This window comes from Anguilla rostrata, chromosome 4 (assembly GCF_018555375.3).
Source record: "Anguilla rostrata isolate EN2019 chromosome 4, ASM1855537v3, whole genome shotgun sequence".
Taxonomy (NCBI): domain Eukaryota; kingdom Metazoa; phylum Chordata; class Actinopteri; order Anguilliformes; family Anguillidae; genus Anguilla; species Anguilla rostrata.
Window position 1 is genome coordinate 37,010,912 of NC_057936.1, and position 17,857 is coordinate 37,028,768.

Consider the following 17,857-nt stretch of genomic DNA (forward strand, 5'->3'; position numbering starts at 1 on the left):
GAGGGAACTGAAGAGAGGATTGCTGAAAAGGGGAAAGTGATAGAAAGGGTGATCAGTTGGCTGCACTTTAGCACAGACATTCAGTCATGGCCAACCGTAGGTACTACAGTCAAAGCCTTCTTATAACTTTGGGCAAGTGATGATGATGATGATAATGATGATGAGGATGACAATGATGAGTACAATGACAACAGTGATGACGACAATGAAGATGATGATGATCATCATAATCACCATCATGAACACCATGATAGTAATAAGTGTGATGATGACCGTGATTACGGTGATGATGGGACACGAATCCTTCTAGAATATTCTCTTGCTTTATCCCGAAACTACTTTTTCTGACAAACACGTTCAATCTCAATAAATGTCAAAAACAAGCTTGTCTGTCATGTTGTCAGCTGTGGGGAAACATTAGTTCTCTGCTTGATGGAGGGAGGTGGGATGAATGCTCAGAAGGCTTCATAATTAGATCAGCAACTCATTGCTGCTTTTCTGGCAGATGATCCTGCATATACAAAATGTGCTTTTCCTACCTTGGCTGACTTTCTAATTTGAAATATTATTACATTAAGAATCTGTACTGAAAATGAGATCATCTTACTGTTTGCTGAACCCCCGCTCATATCCACCCCGCTTCAAATCAAAATATTAATCTGGCAATTACCAGCTGGTCTTTGTACGTTATCAATCTTCACGCACTGTAATTGACTATCTACATTAAAGTTTGTGCGTTGATGTGTTTGTGTGTGTGTTTGTGTGCATGTGTGTGAGAGGGAGAGAGAGAGAGAGTGAATGTGTATGAGATTACAGTGATTTAACACATACAGCACAGGTCATTCTACCTCTCATTACCACAGTAACCCTCATCATAGACATTGCCATGTACTTGGAGGGCTGACAGACAGGTTGCTAATTGGGCAGTAACACCATCACAGGGAGCTTGTAATGTGTAGGGGTCTGAAGTAAAAGGACGGAGGTCTACATGCAAGACCACCACCCCCCCTCAGTCTATGTCTTCTCCTTTGTACTGTATCTCACTGTATTTAGGGTTATCTCTGTTCTCTTTGAATCCTTCTTCTTCTTCTTCTTCCTCTTTTTCTGCTTCTTCTTCTTCTTCTTATTATTATTATTATTATTATTATTATTATTATTATTATTATTATTTCCTATTTCTTGTTCTCCCTTTCTCCCTCCCAGTATTGCAGTACTGGAATTTGCATAAACACTCATAAGCCTTTAATTCTCTTTTCACTGGATGATGATTTTGAGATAATACTGTCTGTGTGCGCTAAAATGAATGTGTGGAACAGAGAAACGCTGACCTTTTGTTCCTGTTAGGCAGCAGCTTTGTTCAGTAATTCTGCTTTCAAAATATACTAAAATTGAAAGCATCAGTATAATTAAAATTGAATAACACTCACAAATGTTTTTTTCTTTTTTCTCTCATTAAATCGGTGACTAAATGGCGCTACATTAGGCTAAATGAGTAGTGAGTTTTAAAATACGGTTAGTAAGCGTGCAGGTTTGCAGTCTGGCCCCCTGGTAGTGGGGATAAGAATTTAGTGGCCCTCTCTATCATCAAAGTTGCCCATTCCCACTCCAGACAAACCCTGCACTTTTCTAATTATCATAGCTGTGCTGGCATGAACTGCAATCCTATAAACACTGGCAAAGCTTGCAAACTGTCCTCAGACTAAACAAGAAAAGCATCAAATAACTCCTTTCTATCCCTCCAACCCTCCCTCACACCTTCCTTTCTCTCTGGTTCCCTGCATCCCTCTCTCCAGCTGGCTGAGACGGAGAAGCCCGGTGCTGCAGAGAACGCTTCCGCACACAGAGTACGCTCTCTGCCTTCATTACTCTGCTGTTCTAACCGACGCCGCACACCGCTGGCTCTTTAAATAGCGGGAGATAAACGGCAGCCATTCCTCTGCCGGTCTGTGTGTGCGTGTGTGTGTGTGTACGTGCGTGCATGTGTGTGTGTGTGCGTGTGCGTGTGTGTCCGTGTGTGTGTGTGTCCGTGTGTGTCCATGAGTTTATGTCCGGTGTGGGGGAAGTGTAGGTAGGATAGTCGTTAATTTCAAATCATTCAATTATTTTTCAAAGTGCATTACTGGTAATTATTTAACTTCAAGATCCTGCACAATCACTTATCTAGCATTTAAATTTAATTCCAATAAGCCACATGAAACATATACGTAAATGCTTCCTTCGGTTAAATGGTCAAAAACAGAAAAAGTCATCAAATTTAATCTGGCCTAAATATGATAACTGAAAGTGTGAAATAGCACATACATTTTAAAACAATTACAATATAAAAACATGTTACTAATGCAAATGACCTCCAAATAACCAATAAGGAGTCTTCCTCTCACGGTCAATATATGAGCCGTGGTGTTTCAAGATAAAAAATCTTTGAAAGCTCAAATAAAACAGGCTTAACATCATAGTATTTGTTTTATTAGGTTCTACAGCTATTAAAATGATTATTTTCATTCCACCGGGCCTTTCAAATACTTCTTTTTTAAGTGGGGAGAGATTGTGTGATCATTCAAAATGCAAGAATTTAAGATCATTCCATGATTGTACATTCTTCGAGTTATGATTTAAGTGGAATTGGAATGGCATTCCAAGAAGGACGGTTTCCGAAATGTTTCTCTCTCTCTGAAATGTGGCGTGTCACAAAATGGACGCGTTTGCTTTCAAGGAAGGTTCCGGGTTTGGACTCACTGGTGCAGGCCATGGAGCGGGGGTCCAGCTCGGCGCGGTAGTAGCCCTTCTCGCAGGCGCACTCCGAGGCCCTGTCCTGGGGGGAGTGGCTGTGGGGGGGGCACTTGGCGCAGTAGGCGTCCAGGGCCGAGGCCTTGTAGAATCCCGGCCTGCAGGCTGACACACACAACAGGAAACGGAGTGTTACGCGCGTGGGGTGTGCGGGGGGGGGGGGGGGGGGTTAATGGGAGACGACGCGCATTAGACAGACATAATGGACGTGGCGGGGGAGCGCGAGGTCATGCGTCGGGACTCTCCTTAATGCGACGGGGCACGCGGGCGCGCAGCGTCTGCAGCCGTGCGTCTGAAAGGGTGCCCCCGGGGGGGTCGCGTACCAGCACCACCCCCCCCTCCCGGGGGAGACTGCACTCAGCTTCCATTGTGCTGTATGTGGATCATGCACAGGACCGTAAAAGGGAAATCTATAGCAGGGTTCACCAGCCCTGGACCGAGGCAGCCACAGTCTCTACAGCTTTTCTTACATCATCATTGGAATGTCCAGTGAAGTACATTCTAATCGCATATTTGTGTTCTTACAGTTGTAAGTAAGAGGATTAATGTATCATGAGCAGTTACTTGAGGAGCAATGTCGGTTGAACTGTTTTCTTTGAATGTGCACAGAAAACTGTAATCAGCTGCTGAGTAACAATGAAAATCAGCACCCTGTGTGGATCTCCAGCACTAGGTTTGGCAACCTTAAATCTATGTGATGACAAAGTAAAGTTTTGACAGTGCGACTACTTTACAGTGTTCGTCAACAGTACTGGTGAGGTGTCAAAAGGGAATTTGACTTCAGTCAGTTGTCAGTTGAAAGAAATAAAAAAGCTTCCAAGCAACGGAGCTTACTTTATATTGGTCCAGTATTTCATATCACTTGTGTCTCTAAGGCACAGCAAAGACCTCAGTGCCATCATTCTGATCAAGTATGCTGTGGTACTACATATTCCCAAGTCAGTGTGAATTCAGTTTCAAGTGAATTATGTTTGAAGTTCTAAGACATAAGAAAACACTGGCCTAGTAATCCTTATTACTTGAAAGATAGGAGCTTGCACCACATCTCTTCATGTGATTTATTTACATGGCATTACATTACAGGCATTCAGCAGATTTACATGCTTACTAAAGCAATTTGGCCATTGGTCTTTACTCAGGGGTACAAAAGCAGTCCCCCACCTGAGGATCAATGTTCTACAGCCACTCCTGGTTCTTTAGCCACTGCACAACACTGCTGTCCGCAAATACACTGTGAGTCCGCACAATGGCATGCGCTTGCAAGCACATACACATAAATCGCGCCAAAAAACAGTCATATATACGCAAGACCCAAAGATGGGCAAACTCTGTGAGGAAAGCCCCTGCGTTCATTCACCTCTGCTGAGCATCCAACAACAAAACACAGGACCGTGAAATAAAAACAGCCAGCCGCCAAAACTAAGCACCCAGTGAGCAAAAGCCGGCACCAAGATGTCTAGAGCGGCGGTAAACTAGGTTGAGAAACTTTTTGACATAAACAGACCAGGTTAAACCAAACATACTGTAGCTCAGGTTTTACCCTGGATATAGCCAGGCTGGAAATCCTAACTGGCTAGCAAACTTTCAATTTTTCAACGAAATGTAGACTGGTCGACGTTTGGTCAACTTTTCACCGAGTTTTCACCACAGAAACGCTCACAGGGTGAGAAGAAATTCTTTCACGCAGTGTTTCAACAGCTTGTCTATCAGTCCAAAATCCGCCCAGTGCCGGGTTAAAAAAAGGACAAAAGGGAGTGGTGCAGCAGCCAAGCCGGAGAACGCCACCGGTGTTTACGGGAGAGGATGGAGGGTAAGTGTGCTGAGCGCGTGGGGACAGGAACCAGACCGCTCTGCATTAGAGGGCCTCCAGGGGCCTCCCCCGCCAGACACCCAGCCTCCACGCGCACTGAAATCAAAGCATCTATTTAGCAAACAGGTTCGATGCCTGTCGCCTCTCATCAATCCACGGCAACCCAGCCATCGCAGCTCTCACCGTGACCCAGGTTTTCAAGAACCAGGGACTGAACTTTCAAACCTCGCTGAGAAAAAGCAGATGAAAAACAGAGGCCAGGGGTTCCTGCCGTGCGTCCACTGCAGGGGTGTTCTCCTTCCTCTCAATTTCAGTCAGCTGGAACTGCAGCCTCTGCTAGTTACACAAAGATTATTTTTTTCACTTTCATCAATGAATTTTCAGGTATCACACTAAAAGTTGAGCGAGCACGAAGCACGTTTCTTAAAAGCACCTTGCTGCGGACTGGCTAGCCGGAAACGATGTTCCTCGTTGTTTGTCCGTGTGTTCAAAAGAGTGTTAAAATCAAAGCGAATATCTCAGCCTGTCAGTTTCCCGTTCCTTTGGGGAAAAGCTTCAGCCTTTCCATTCTTTAGAAGGGCCTGACTCTGCAACTCTGATTTTCCTGTTTACCGCACAACAATATGCCTGGTGACATATGCATGCATAATGTATAAATACGTATAAATTTGTTATTTTTGGCAATATCCTCCTGTCAGACCCTCCAGAGAAAGGATGCCGCATGCTGGAGAGCCTGGAAGCCGCTGCAGGCGACACAGAACATTCCAGAATTCATAAATTACACAGCCGCCTTTGATGCAGTTCAGCATCATACCCCTCTGCCATGGTTCCTTGCTATGTCCGAAGTCAGGTATTCTAAAGGTTTCCCAATTGTACTATATCTCCACTTTGTAGCCGCGGTATTATACACCCAGAAGCTGTGAAAGTAATGCTTATCAGTTTGTGCCCAGTCCTAATTAAATTGATTGCCCTGAGTTGTAATTGAATCATGCCACAAAGAAAGACATTCATTCATTAACGGCTGCAGCCTCACTCTGTCTCCCCCCTCTTCTCCTGCTCTCACTTCCCTCTCTTCTACGTCCTCCGTCTCTCTCACTGCCTCTTTCTCTTCTCTTTTTCGCTCTCTTATTGCCCCTATTTCTGTAAACTCTGGCAAATGACCCATTTTCTCCAAAGCCCCAGGGAGAAAGGCCCATATTAGTTTTCACCTGCAGACACCAGAGAGCTGCTTCTAGAGTAGGACCAGAGAGTACTCAGGGAGCTGAAGGAGAGAAGGGTTTAAAATAAACACACCACAGGAAAACTTTATTTTAAAAAAAATAATTTAAAAAAACAATAAAAAAAAGATCGCCTTCCTTTGCGGACCACGCAGGACTGACTCCTGGAGCCCCAGCTCGCTATTGGCATTGTACTTGTTCAGCTGTCTCGAGGGTTTTAACAAATTAAAACTTTAAACTTGAAGAATTTGAAAAGCACCAGCACTTAATCATAATTAGTTATGCTTCAATATGGTTCATGAATTATAAGCAGTTCAGATGAATTTCGTGTTTTATTGCTATTGTTTCAGATGAAATGATTTCATCAGTAGACAGTGCTCCCAGCAGGGCTACTCCATCTTTATACCTTACACAATGCACAGCCCATCGATGGAATGAGCCAGTTACAATAACAAGTGGCTCTAAGTACCATACTCTAGGGGACAGCAAAGTTCTTTATTGGTGTCAAAACCAACCATTAGATTTACAATCCACTTCACTATCCGCTGTTCCACATTGCAATACTTCCCCTTAACATACGGTAGCATCTTGTAAGGCTCAGCCCGAATTATGCTCTAGTAGCATTTGGTCACAAAAATTGTGCACACACACCCATACACACACACACACACACACAGATGCACGCACGCACGCACATGCGCGCACACTCGCACACGTGCACAGGCTATATACCTCTTGTTGACGTGAAAAGCACATTAGTTAATCGCATGCACTGCCAGAGGTCTGCTGACTACGACAGTCTGAAATTGAGCTGGGCTGTCAGACTGATGGATTGATTGACAGATTAACACATTGACTGATGCCCTCGGCCTTTGCCGAGTGTTTCGGTACGTGCCTGAAGGTCACAGGTCTAATCACAGCTCTGCCTTGCCGGCTCTGTGACACGTTCGCCGGTGCTATAAATTACAACACAAAGCGTTCATCACAGACTTGATCGAGTATTCAGCCTTCACCTGTGCAGCACAGAGAATACAGCACTCAACACACAATTCAGCAGCTGCGCTACTGACAAGTGCACTCAACACTGGGGCTGAATGATCAGTGTCCCACATTCAATACAGACAAACATTTGCCCTCAGCTCCAAATTCTAAATATGTGCTAGCATTAGCTTTTGCCATCGCAAAGCCAGTTTGGTTATTGAATTTCAGTATTCACTGTACGGTTACTGAAAGGCATTTAATTGTGAGCCAGACATAAGGACAAATGCTTATTGAATCTTGGCCTATGAATTTAAAACAGTTTGACAAGCTCACATCGGTGATTGCAGAACTCTCTGAACCGTCTGTGAGGGGCAAAAAACAAGCACTTGCATCTTAGTCAAAGTTACGGACAAGTGCATGCCAATTATTCTCACCGTTAACCATGAGCTCCCCGATCAATTAGCTGCATCAGTATTTAAATGTCTGTTCCATTAACGAAGACAAATGAAGAGTGAAGGATAGAGATTTCAGAGGGAAAGATCTGTGGTCTTCTTCATCAACATTCATTTAGGAGACCCTAAAAACCTGGCATAAAACAGGTAATTTCACCACCTTCTCTGAAAGCGTGAGCACCCAGGTTCTTCCGTTACTTCTTTTTTTTTGGGGGGGGGGGGGGCACGTATGTGTGTAAACTGAGCAAAGGCTTTCTTGAAATATGCCATTAAGCGTTTATTATTCCGTCACTAGTGGGAGCTCTTCTGACGCTGTGTAGATGAGTAACTGGATGTAGTCGCAATAGCTGATGCACTTGAATTGTGCTCATTTCTTCTTCTTAGTGCTCAGAGGGCCAGGGTCAGTGCACATTTGGCCCCCCGGCCATCATTCGAAAAGCTCTGATAGGCCCTGTAGCCTCCTTATGCAGCACACAGTGTACATCCAGACCCACAGTTCTGCCACACGGCTCATTCTGTCCTCTGCACCTTAAAGGCTCCATCAGCTGAAAATCTAACAGGTAATAGAAATCCTACGGAAGAGAACATTTTTATAGATACAGAAGGCAAGTCAGAAATAGGATTTTCAGAAGGACTTATAAATTCAGCCTCCTGATTTTCTGCACCAGGGTGTCACACAGGCCCAGAACTGCGCTGTAGGCCCAGGGGTGTGAGCGCCCAACAGGTGTGTTATGGGCCGACCCTAAAAAGTAAATTTGTTCACTTCTATGTTTTCCCTACGGCGGGCCAATTAAGGACCCAAATTTACAAAACCCTAAAAATAAGGAACATGGTTACGCACACACACACGCCCACACACACAGGCGAACACACACACACACACACACACACACACACAACACACTCACACACACTTTGATAATGCCCGCGGGTGAATAAAAAAAGAGCCTTAACGAGCCGTCGGCGACAGACGGACACGAAGCGGAACATCCGAGGAGTCGTTGGCCTGGCAGCGCGGGGCGGGCGCTCTCTCTCTCGCTCTCTCTCTCTCTCTCTCTCTCTCTCTCTCTCTCTCTCTCTCTCTCTCTCTCTCTCTCTCTCTCTCTCTCTCTCTCTCTCTCTCTCTCTCTCTCTCTCTCTCTCTCTCTCTCTCTCTCTCTCTCTCTCTCTCTCTCTCTCTCTCGCTGACGGTGGAGGGGATGAATGCTCGTCTGCTCTTTTCAGTGCCGCCGGTGAGTGGCGGGGCTTGGCCAGCGCCGCGCTCCGGGGCTCCGCTCGGGCACTGAATGGCTCCATCCAGAGCGCTCCCTTTCAGAGCCCGCTGGACTCTCGAGTTTTCGCCCGTCGCCCGAGTTGCCTAGCTGTCTCCTCCAGGCTACCGCTGGCACCCCCATCCCCCGTCTGTCCGTTTCAAAGAGTCTGATTAACATATTTTGCCCCCTAAATCAAGACGGGTGTGGCATGCATGATATCGATCCAATTACAATTACAAAGGCGGCCAATAACATTGCGCACGGAACAAGCTTTTGTAGGAATATAACAGAAAAATAACAGCTCGGTTCCGTAATTTGCATATGAACTGAATAATAGTAAAGTTTAATTAAGCTTCAGAAGGACTCCTACAACATGCGCACAGCTGAGGGAAACAGACAGACTGCGTCCATAGGGGGTGGCCAGCACATATGGGCATTTGACAGCAAGAGAACCATTCAATTATCAGGCTCACACGCAAACCGATGCACAGCATCTATTGACCCTTTTCTTTTTGTTTGCAACTTTGCCAAAAAGTGAGGAAGACCCCGGTCACCTGACGCATGTGCTAATACAGTCGGTTCTCACGCTGCAATTTGCGGCGTTGACAGCGCCGGCTCGGGGAGACGGGCACGGTGCATTAGCACTGACTGCTCATTTTGTGCCCCGCACCGAGCTGCTGGCAAGTCTGGCAACGCCGAGGCACAGCCTGCATTCCGTGGCGGTTTGGGGACACCTCCACCCCGCCCCCCCCCACCCCTCCCCCCCCCCACAACCCCCACTCGCTCCCCTATGTTCCTGCCTCCCTCAGCCAGAACAGACCGTCTTTAGACACAGAGCCTCCGGAGGAACAGAGCTGTACCAGCGCCAGAGCTGGCACCGTGACGCTGAGATAGGGCCGGCCAAAAGAGGAACTAGGAAGAGAGCGAAAATGCACGTTGAAAGAAAACAGTTCAACTGACATTGCTCCTGAAGTATCTGCTCATGATACACTGCTCCTCTTACAACTGTAAGACCACAGATATGTGATTAGAATGTACTTAACTGAACATTCCAATGATGATGTATCAATCACTACTGGTAATTGAAAAGAATGTAGTTCTAGAATGCTGACTTAAATAAGAATTTTTAAAAAAAGAAACGTTCTAAAAAAATTACTCATGAAAGGGTTAAGAAAATCAGATTTTCACCAAAGAACATTGTTATTGAAATTATTCACATTGATCTTCTTCGGACATTCCACAACTCAATGAAGACATTCCACTACATGTCCACCTGAGGAGATCATATGCCTTCCCGAATGCTTGCACCAGTTTCACAAACTGTTTAAAAAAACTGTCAGTACCTCTTTACAGACTCCCAACAACAGCCAAAAAGACTCAGGGAATGTGGATCGATACATCAACAGTGCCAAGGAGAGGTCACAGCCTCAGAATCCAGGTCTAAACCCCAACCGGGGAGCTTTTCTGTACCATCCCTGAGCAAGGTATGTTACCGAGATTACATCAGTAAAAACATAACTGTGGCAAATGGGTAAAATAATGTGCAATCTCTAAGGAACTAGACAGTCTATAGAATCAAAAAATGTATCGGAATTGTATTGAAGGGGGCCCTGGTGCCCTGGCATGAATAATCAATAGCGTCCTACTTTTTAGAAGTGTGGTGTTGGGCATGGAGAATCAATCATGCTGAATAATTCTGAAGCCTAGCGAAGGAGTAAAAAACCAAGGAAAGTATCCCTACAGAGCATGTGCATCGATTCAGGGACTTAATCAAAAGAGAAAGAAAATAATAGCTAAAAACGCATCTCAGATAGCTTCAGGAGGTCTGTCCTATTAAATATTAATACGCCTCTGGCATGGGGCCTTTGTTTATGGCAATCGATAGCTTTTAGATTTAATATCACAGGATTACAAGAGCTGTACCAGGGCAGAGGAAGGGGTGGGAGGGAGAGGGTTCATAACTCGAACTGCAGCAAAATGTCACCTGGAATAGCTCTGTATTTATGTGTATATGTGTGTGTGTGTGCGCGCGTGTGTGTGTGTGTGTGTGTGTGCGCGTGTATGTGTGTAGGATATGAGAGGCCGATGAACAACACTGTTAGATCGTCCCCCATACTAGCAGTGAGCAACATCACAACCGCCACTCTGGGTTAGCCATACTAGTACCCAGGTGGCTGTGGGTTTAGCTGCTGTACTCGTCATCCCAAGTCATACAGTAGCTGTTGAACTGAAGTCATTTCATTGGATCAGAAACAAAGCAGCCTGCCTTTTCAGGTAACTCAGTGTTCCCTTAAAACCTGTCTGATGCACAGAGGTAGCTGCGTGGCGCATGCTGTTGGGACACAGTTACAGTGCTGCAGATGGGCCCGGCGATCGGGTTTCACAATCCGGGCCAAACCAATGGCGGCTGCGGCTGGCGGCCACGCGTGACAATGCGCGGTTGGTGGCCACGGTGCGATAGGCTGCGGCGTCTGACATCACGGCCCGTGGAGGAGAGCACGCGCAGCAATTGGCTAATGAATGTGACTGGCTGTCCCAATCACATTGCGAGAAAATGAATTTTTTAAATTCCATATAAAGTAAGCCCACTCCTGTGAGCATGCCGGTGCTATATCCGAACATTAAAACAAGAGTAAAAACTGTCTTTCAGGCAGGGAAGAAAGTCAAGGTGCGTGTGTGTGTGTGCAGGCACATGAGTGCTTGTCTGTCTGTGCGTATGGAATTGTTTCACCGGTGTCTTTCAGTTCAGGAGAGAAAGCAAAAAAAAAGCATCCAGCGGGCCCACAGAATTTATTGCTTGAGCCGTTGCTTCCTTCATAAATAATTCAGCCGCAGAGCTACATTAAATAAACACCATTGCATAGAATTAAAGGCCGCGCGCGGACTGCGAGGTGAATCACGACCGTCTCCGAACGGCAGCGCCGGCGACGGCGTGACATTTGAAGGAGCGTTTTGCGCACTGCACAGGCGGGGTCCTCGAGCTCTCTACTGTTAAATCCTATGTTTGTTTGTGTTCCCAGGGGTGTGCGTGAGGATGACATCTCTCCCACTTCCCTTTACTGCGCTGCAGTAGCGCACGCTGAGGAGATATGTCTTTCCTTCCCTTACCGCCCTCATAATCGTTAACGGTGAGGCGGTGTCAGGAAAACGTCTAAAAGTGACATGATTTGTTTTTTTGTTTTTTTGCCGTGACCGCCCGGTATAAAAAAGGGGTGCATTTCTTAAAAAAAAAAAAAAAAAAAAAAAAACAGGGGCCACCCTTTCACCATAGAGAGATATATATAATGGTATCCATGGCAACATAAATAATTCCAAAATGGAACTCCTTTTGTCAGACATGAAGCTGCCTGAATGGGAAATTCTCCTCCGGCACACTGGGACACCGAAGCGCTTGTTCTGCCGCTAACATAAAGATTGACACATCAAGCTTTGCCACGTCCAGGCATACGGCGATTGGATTTGGACTGGAGTGCACTGGCTGTTTTAAAGCAAGAATCGGATAAGTGGGTGTGGAGTGGAGGTGCTTTTTTTGTTTATGGGAGGCAGTGGGGTGAGGCATGTGGTTCAACATAAAATACACTTTCAGTATAAACCGCTGTTGCACCAATGGGATGCTAACCACTAAAGCCTACGAGCTGCTAATGGGGCACACAAAGCCATTATACCAAGCGATCTGTTGCTACCATAGCCATCAATCAATAACATCTGAGCATGTAATTCACCGTGAACGACTTTCCACATAAATGCCTTGCATAGGGAGCCACACATAGCGGTTCCCTTTATTCCTTAACTACTTATAACTGACAAAAACAAATAAATGGTTTTCGCAGAGGTTTAAATCATCGCTATGAAAATGACTGAGCTGACTGGGGCTTCCCACTGGCACAAGAGTTACGGTTACATAAGCAGCAGGCGCACGGCAGGGGCTACGCATGCTCAAAATGGCCGCTCGTTCTTGTTAGAAAACTGGAGAGCACTCAGGTCCTGGACAAAAACATACCTGTCACTCCCTCCTCTTTACTCTTTCCGAGAAAATTACTGAACCAAAAAATCACTCGCAGCTTGCACTCGACCAATGTATTTCTGTTTCTGGGCACAGCAGTAGGAAATGGGAATTGGAGCAGCACAGAAGATAAATATTCCTACTCTGTGACACACACTAGACTATAAATCCCAAAATAATAAAACAACTAAAAGGAGGTCCTATGATCCTGATGAGTTAAAAATCTCTTGTTTTCTTCCATGGCCATTTTTCTCACCATCCATCTTATCGCAAAGCACTTCAAATAAGCCATATATTGATAAGTTATATATACAAAAATGAGCCATATATCATCCTGGACAAAACGTATGCATATACTTACTTATATGAAAAGTATTGAAATCAATTTCTGTACAAATGTTCAGATGGCACGGCCTGACCTTGGAGTGGGATGTGAATGACAGGCATGATTAGCGTAGGAATCATCAGGTTGTTTCCAGCCTGGCAGACTGCCAGGGAGGGTAGGCCTACATGTTAAATGCAGTGGCTTGCCTAGGCACGGTGCATATCCAAACAGATGGTGCAGGATGTCCAGCCTTCTACCCGCTGTTGGCATCACACCCAGTACCCCCCACCACCCCCCATCCCCCCCACCCCTGCACCCCCCGACCCCCCCAACAGTGTTGATGAATTAAACATGATTTCAGACTCCCAGTCATCTCCACATCAATACTGTCATCCAAACATTTCACACAAAACCTTTTTTTTTCTCCACAAGATTGTTTTTTCTTATTATGCGTCTGTGATAAAGACTTCAAATAATCCAGGAAGTGTCTCTGCTCAAATGACTCCTCAGATTTTTCACTTGTTTACCACTTATATTTGTATGAAATATAGAAAAAAAAATATTTTGACTGTCAAGGACTTGGCAAAGTTATCGGGAAGTTGGAAATCCAAGGACTTCTCTGAGCTTTGTATCGTTCTTCCTTGACAGGGAAGGTGAGCAGGGGAACGTGGGATATGGGAGAAACTGAGAACACAAAGCTCTGCTAACTACACTTTCACCTGACAAATTCTCCATAAAAATATGAGTTTAAATCCTAATAACTGGTGAACTGAAACCAGTGCCACAAAGAGAGGATGGGTTGCTGAGGGTGTGAGGGAAAGAACCAAGTGAACCCCTCAGAATCAAGTGATCAGAAGTTCCAGAAGGAGCCTAGCCAGGCATATTTCATTCTCAACTGCAAGATCTCTCCAGCAAATATAAACAACTAAATAAATACGCAAATACACACACACACACACACACAGACACATGCCCACACACACACAGACACACAGACACACACACACACATGGGGGGGGGGACTATGGATGTAAAATGCTGTAATTCCTGCATGGATCACCCAATATGGATGTAAATGCATTCAAATTAGAGATGTCAGTCTGCATTTAACCTCAGGTTCATTGTTTTATTTAAAATCCAATGTGCTGTGGTACAGAGCCAAAGCAACAACAATTGTGTTACTGTCCAAATTAGCACACATATATGTATATATATATATATATATGTGTGTGTGTGTGTGTGTGTAAATATATATTCTTTAAAAAATCATCTCTGCATTCAGGCAACACATCTCTACCTGAGGGACAAGAGGCTTTCAGTGCATTGATTTTGTGTCAGGTTGTAGAGGGTAGACTTTTTAAAGCATTTTCCCCATATTTTTATTCAATTTTTTTTTGTTTCATTTTTAAACGCCCATTAGGCGGTACAGCATCGATTGAAAAAACAGAGAGGGGGGTGTGGTGGGGGGGGGGGGGGCGGAGAGCACAGGGAAAGGGACGCGGGAATAAGCGAATCGCGTAGGCCGAAGCCATCACTGCTACTTCCCCTACTCCGGCGCCTCCTCCCCAGCGGAGCCCTCCGCGGAGAGCGCGTTTATATCATCGTCTGGTGTTCTCGGGGCAAAGAGACATCGCTGATTGAATAATTGCCTCGGAGGACGGCAGCGTCCGCGACAGCCGCAAAACCCCAGAAAGCGAATCCGATGATGAGTGGCGAAAATCGATATCCCTGCTGGGGATTCATCATCGTTCTTTGCTGCCACTCGCTTTCGTTTGGGCGCAGTGGGAGAGCCCGCCACTTAACTGCTTGTTATGGAAACGGCGGGAGGTAAGCCGTAAAAAAGCGCCTGAAGAATACCTTTTTCCAGTTTGGGATGAAAGAATGCCGCCTTTCATTCCACGGCTGTTGTCCTTTTCTTAATTTGCCTTTCTTTTCGTCTTCCACGTGGTTACGGCTTATTTATCCAGCGTGACTCACGGTTTTCCAGTTTATAAAGCGAAATGCTTTAACTCCTTCGTATCGTTTCTCGGGAGCTGTTTAACACACCGGGACACGCTCACTGCATCTCAGCGCTTTCCTCAAGGGCCACATTCTGGGATTCAGACCCAAACCCCAGAGTCCAAGCAGACGCTGCCAATCAGAAGGTGCGTATTCTAATTCTACGGGGCCCAAGCCCACGCTAAACACACACCCGGCCACCCCCCTTAAATCAGGATGCCGCCTCCATTTTGTTAAACAGCGGATATTCTTCATGATTTGGCTGGACGCTGAACACTTTTGACACCTCTGGTGCCTCTTACTACAAAGGTCAACCAGAGGTTAACCCTCTGTTAGACGCTGTTTAATTCACATTCCCTCATGTCTGCTTCTTCCAGCCCCTCTACCCCCCGCCCCCACCCACCCCCAACCACCAGCACCCCCATAGATGAAGTCTTGGTCCCAGGAATCCTGTCCAATTACTGGGAGCAGTGAAGGAGAAATATTGAGGCAGGAGTTCTCCTTACCAGGGATCTTCTGTTCAATCCCCCTCAACTGCATTATCCTTCAAAGAGATCATTTCCCATCCATCACTCGGTCAGTGACAGCAGCAATCTCAGCCGATGCTAAACCGGGCCGGCTGATCGCTGACATGAAGCCCCTGTGAAAGGTCATCAAACAAGATTGTTTCAACACTCTCGAGCTCTTTCCTGAGCCAACCCTCATCCAAAAAATAATAAGGGAAGAGAGTGAAGAATGGAGGCCAAGAGAGCGGAATTATGCAGGATACGGGGGGTCCGGTAATGTCTGATCCTCCGCCGCACGTTTCAGAAAGACAGACACGGAGCAGCCCGGCAGTGAAACAGTCTGTGGGCAGGCTATACGACGTTAAGCATCGCGGGGTGTGACAACAGCTGCGATGCTTAATTAAGGCGAAACAGGAAACTGCACTCGCTACAAAACACTTCCACTAATTAACACCGAGCTGTGTGACTCCCTAATGCCTAACAAAGTCGGCTGCCGGAGTGCGTAGAGACCCTTTCAGCTCTGCGTCAACGGCGTCGGAAGCGCGCGTTAACATCCGCTAATCTATACGGCGCGGAACTGATTGGATTGCGCTGCGAGGCCATTGACGGCGGACAGAAGAGCTGACTGCGCGTTTACCTGACGCGCGGCGGGGAGACGGTCCCCGCAGAGCAAAGCCGGCTGCCTCTGCAACCGCTGTGCCTCAGCACAGAAAGGGCTCCACAGTCCTGAAACTGCAGCTCAGTGAGCAAAAGCCCAAATCGAGACGTCTAGAAGGGTGGAAATCTAGGTTGAGAGATGTTTTGACATGAACGGACTAGGTTAGCTCAATTCGCTCCAATTTTACCCTGATGTAGCCTGGCTATTCCTTAGTCGGCTAGAAAACTTTCACATTTCAACCAAATGTAGCCATGCTTCTAGACCATCTAGACATTCAGGTGAAAACCTGGCTACATTTTGGTTGAAACGTGAAAGTTTTCTGGTCAACTAGGACACAGTCATGCAATATCCGGGTAAAACCTGAGCTAAACTGGAGCTAACCGAAGCTAACCTGGTCCGTTTTCAGCAAAACATCTCTCAACCTACTTTTCCACCACTCTACATGCTAGATTTGGGCCTTCGCTCACTGGGAAAGCTTGCAGGCATCTGCAGGCTTTCGAACCGGCCGGGTGCTTAACCGCCCCCTCTTGTGATGATCGCCGCCTTCAGCCGCGCGGCGGCGCCTTCCCTCCCTCGGCGATCGCTGGAGCGTCGGCGGAAAACCGGCCGGATTGCGGCGTCTCCGGAGGGGGGCCAGAGCCGAGAAGCCCCGCGTCAGAGCTCAGCTCGTCTCTGCCATGTCTCCGGCTCGCTTCGCCGCCAAACCGCAGCGCTTACACAGAGAGGGCCACAGAACAGCGCACGCCGAACCCAGGGACCGCATAAAAATACAGCTTCACTGCATTCTCAACTGCATTATTTTATTTGTTCAGCAGACTCGAATACCGAGGGACCTGCTGTACCAGGGCATTGTGATATCCAAAACATTTCTGCATTTTGTATATAAGGAAAAACAGGCCCCGTTCTGGCTTGAGATATAAACTTACAATGGACACCACTATCAAGGTCACTGTTGATTCTCAATGCAATATTTATGTGCATAATTACTACATAAACTGTACCACCGATTTTAGGAAAGTGCTTTAGCAAATCAGTCAGCTTTTCTGTCATTCCAAGAATCATTCTAATTTTGGCCTTCTTTTTACTTCCAGTCATATTATATATAGTAAAAAAAGCCAGACAAAAAAATAGCAGTTTCTGTAAAATAGTAAAACATGTGCATGTAAATGCCATGAGAATAAAGCTGACTGTCTGTAATTCTGTCTCATGATTTTGTCTGTGATTTCCTCAAAGATGAATGCTTTGATAGCTTAGGGGTAAACCTGTGAGGTAAAGTCATCTGTGATGGTGACCTCAGGCTATTTATTTAATGGTTATGGTGATTCATTTAATGTTAAATAAATATAAGGATGAGAGTGATGGAAAAGGTCAGGCCAGCGTCTGACAGGCCTGAGGTGGGGGGAAGGGAGGAGGGGGGGACTGGGACTAAAGCAACACCTGCCTGTCCGCCAGGATCTGTTTGGTTTTCATTCCATGTAACCCAAGCATGTTTCCTCTGTCTTAAATCCCACCCGCAGCCATTGAAGCACAGAGCTGCTCCTTCCTCCCTCGCTGCCATCGCCGTTCGGCTCCCTGGGAAACTGCGGAACTTCCAGAGCCGTTCGCCATCGAGTGGATACCACACGGTAAACTGAGATTAGTGACAACTGCACCCTGAGCTTGAGAATTCCTGCAGACTCCATCACCATCCCCACAAAATGAATACCAGGTGTGCAGTGTTGCTCTTGCCAGTTAGATGTTATTTTCCTAATTTGGTCTGGTAAGTAGGGGGTTTCTGAGGAGACAAGGGTTTTGGGATTGACTGCAGTTTTGGCTGCCTCGATAAATGTGAATAAGGAGAAGCACTGTGGGGGGTTTGTGGTGGAGT

General features: G+C 46.2%; 1 protein-coding gene across 1 annotated transcript in view; it reads right to left on the reverse strand.

The window, feature by feature from the left end:
• LOC135253317 (ephrin type-A receptor 3) overlaps positions 1-17,857 on the reverse strand; it is a 134,778-nt gene that overhangs the window by 69,525 nt on the left and 47,396 nt on the right. The window contains exon 4 of the mRNA XM_064332443.1: positions 2,737-2,892. Coding sequence (XP_064188513.1) covers positions 2,737-2,892 — 156 coding nt within the window. The remainder of the gene's footprint in view (positions 1-2,736; positions 2,893-17,857) is intronic.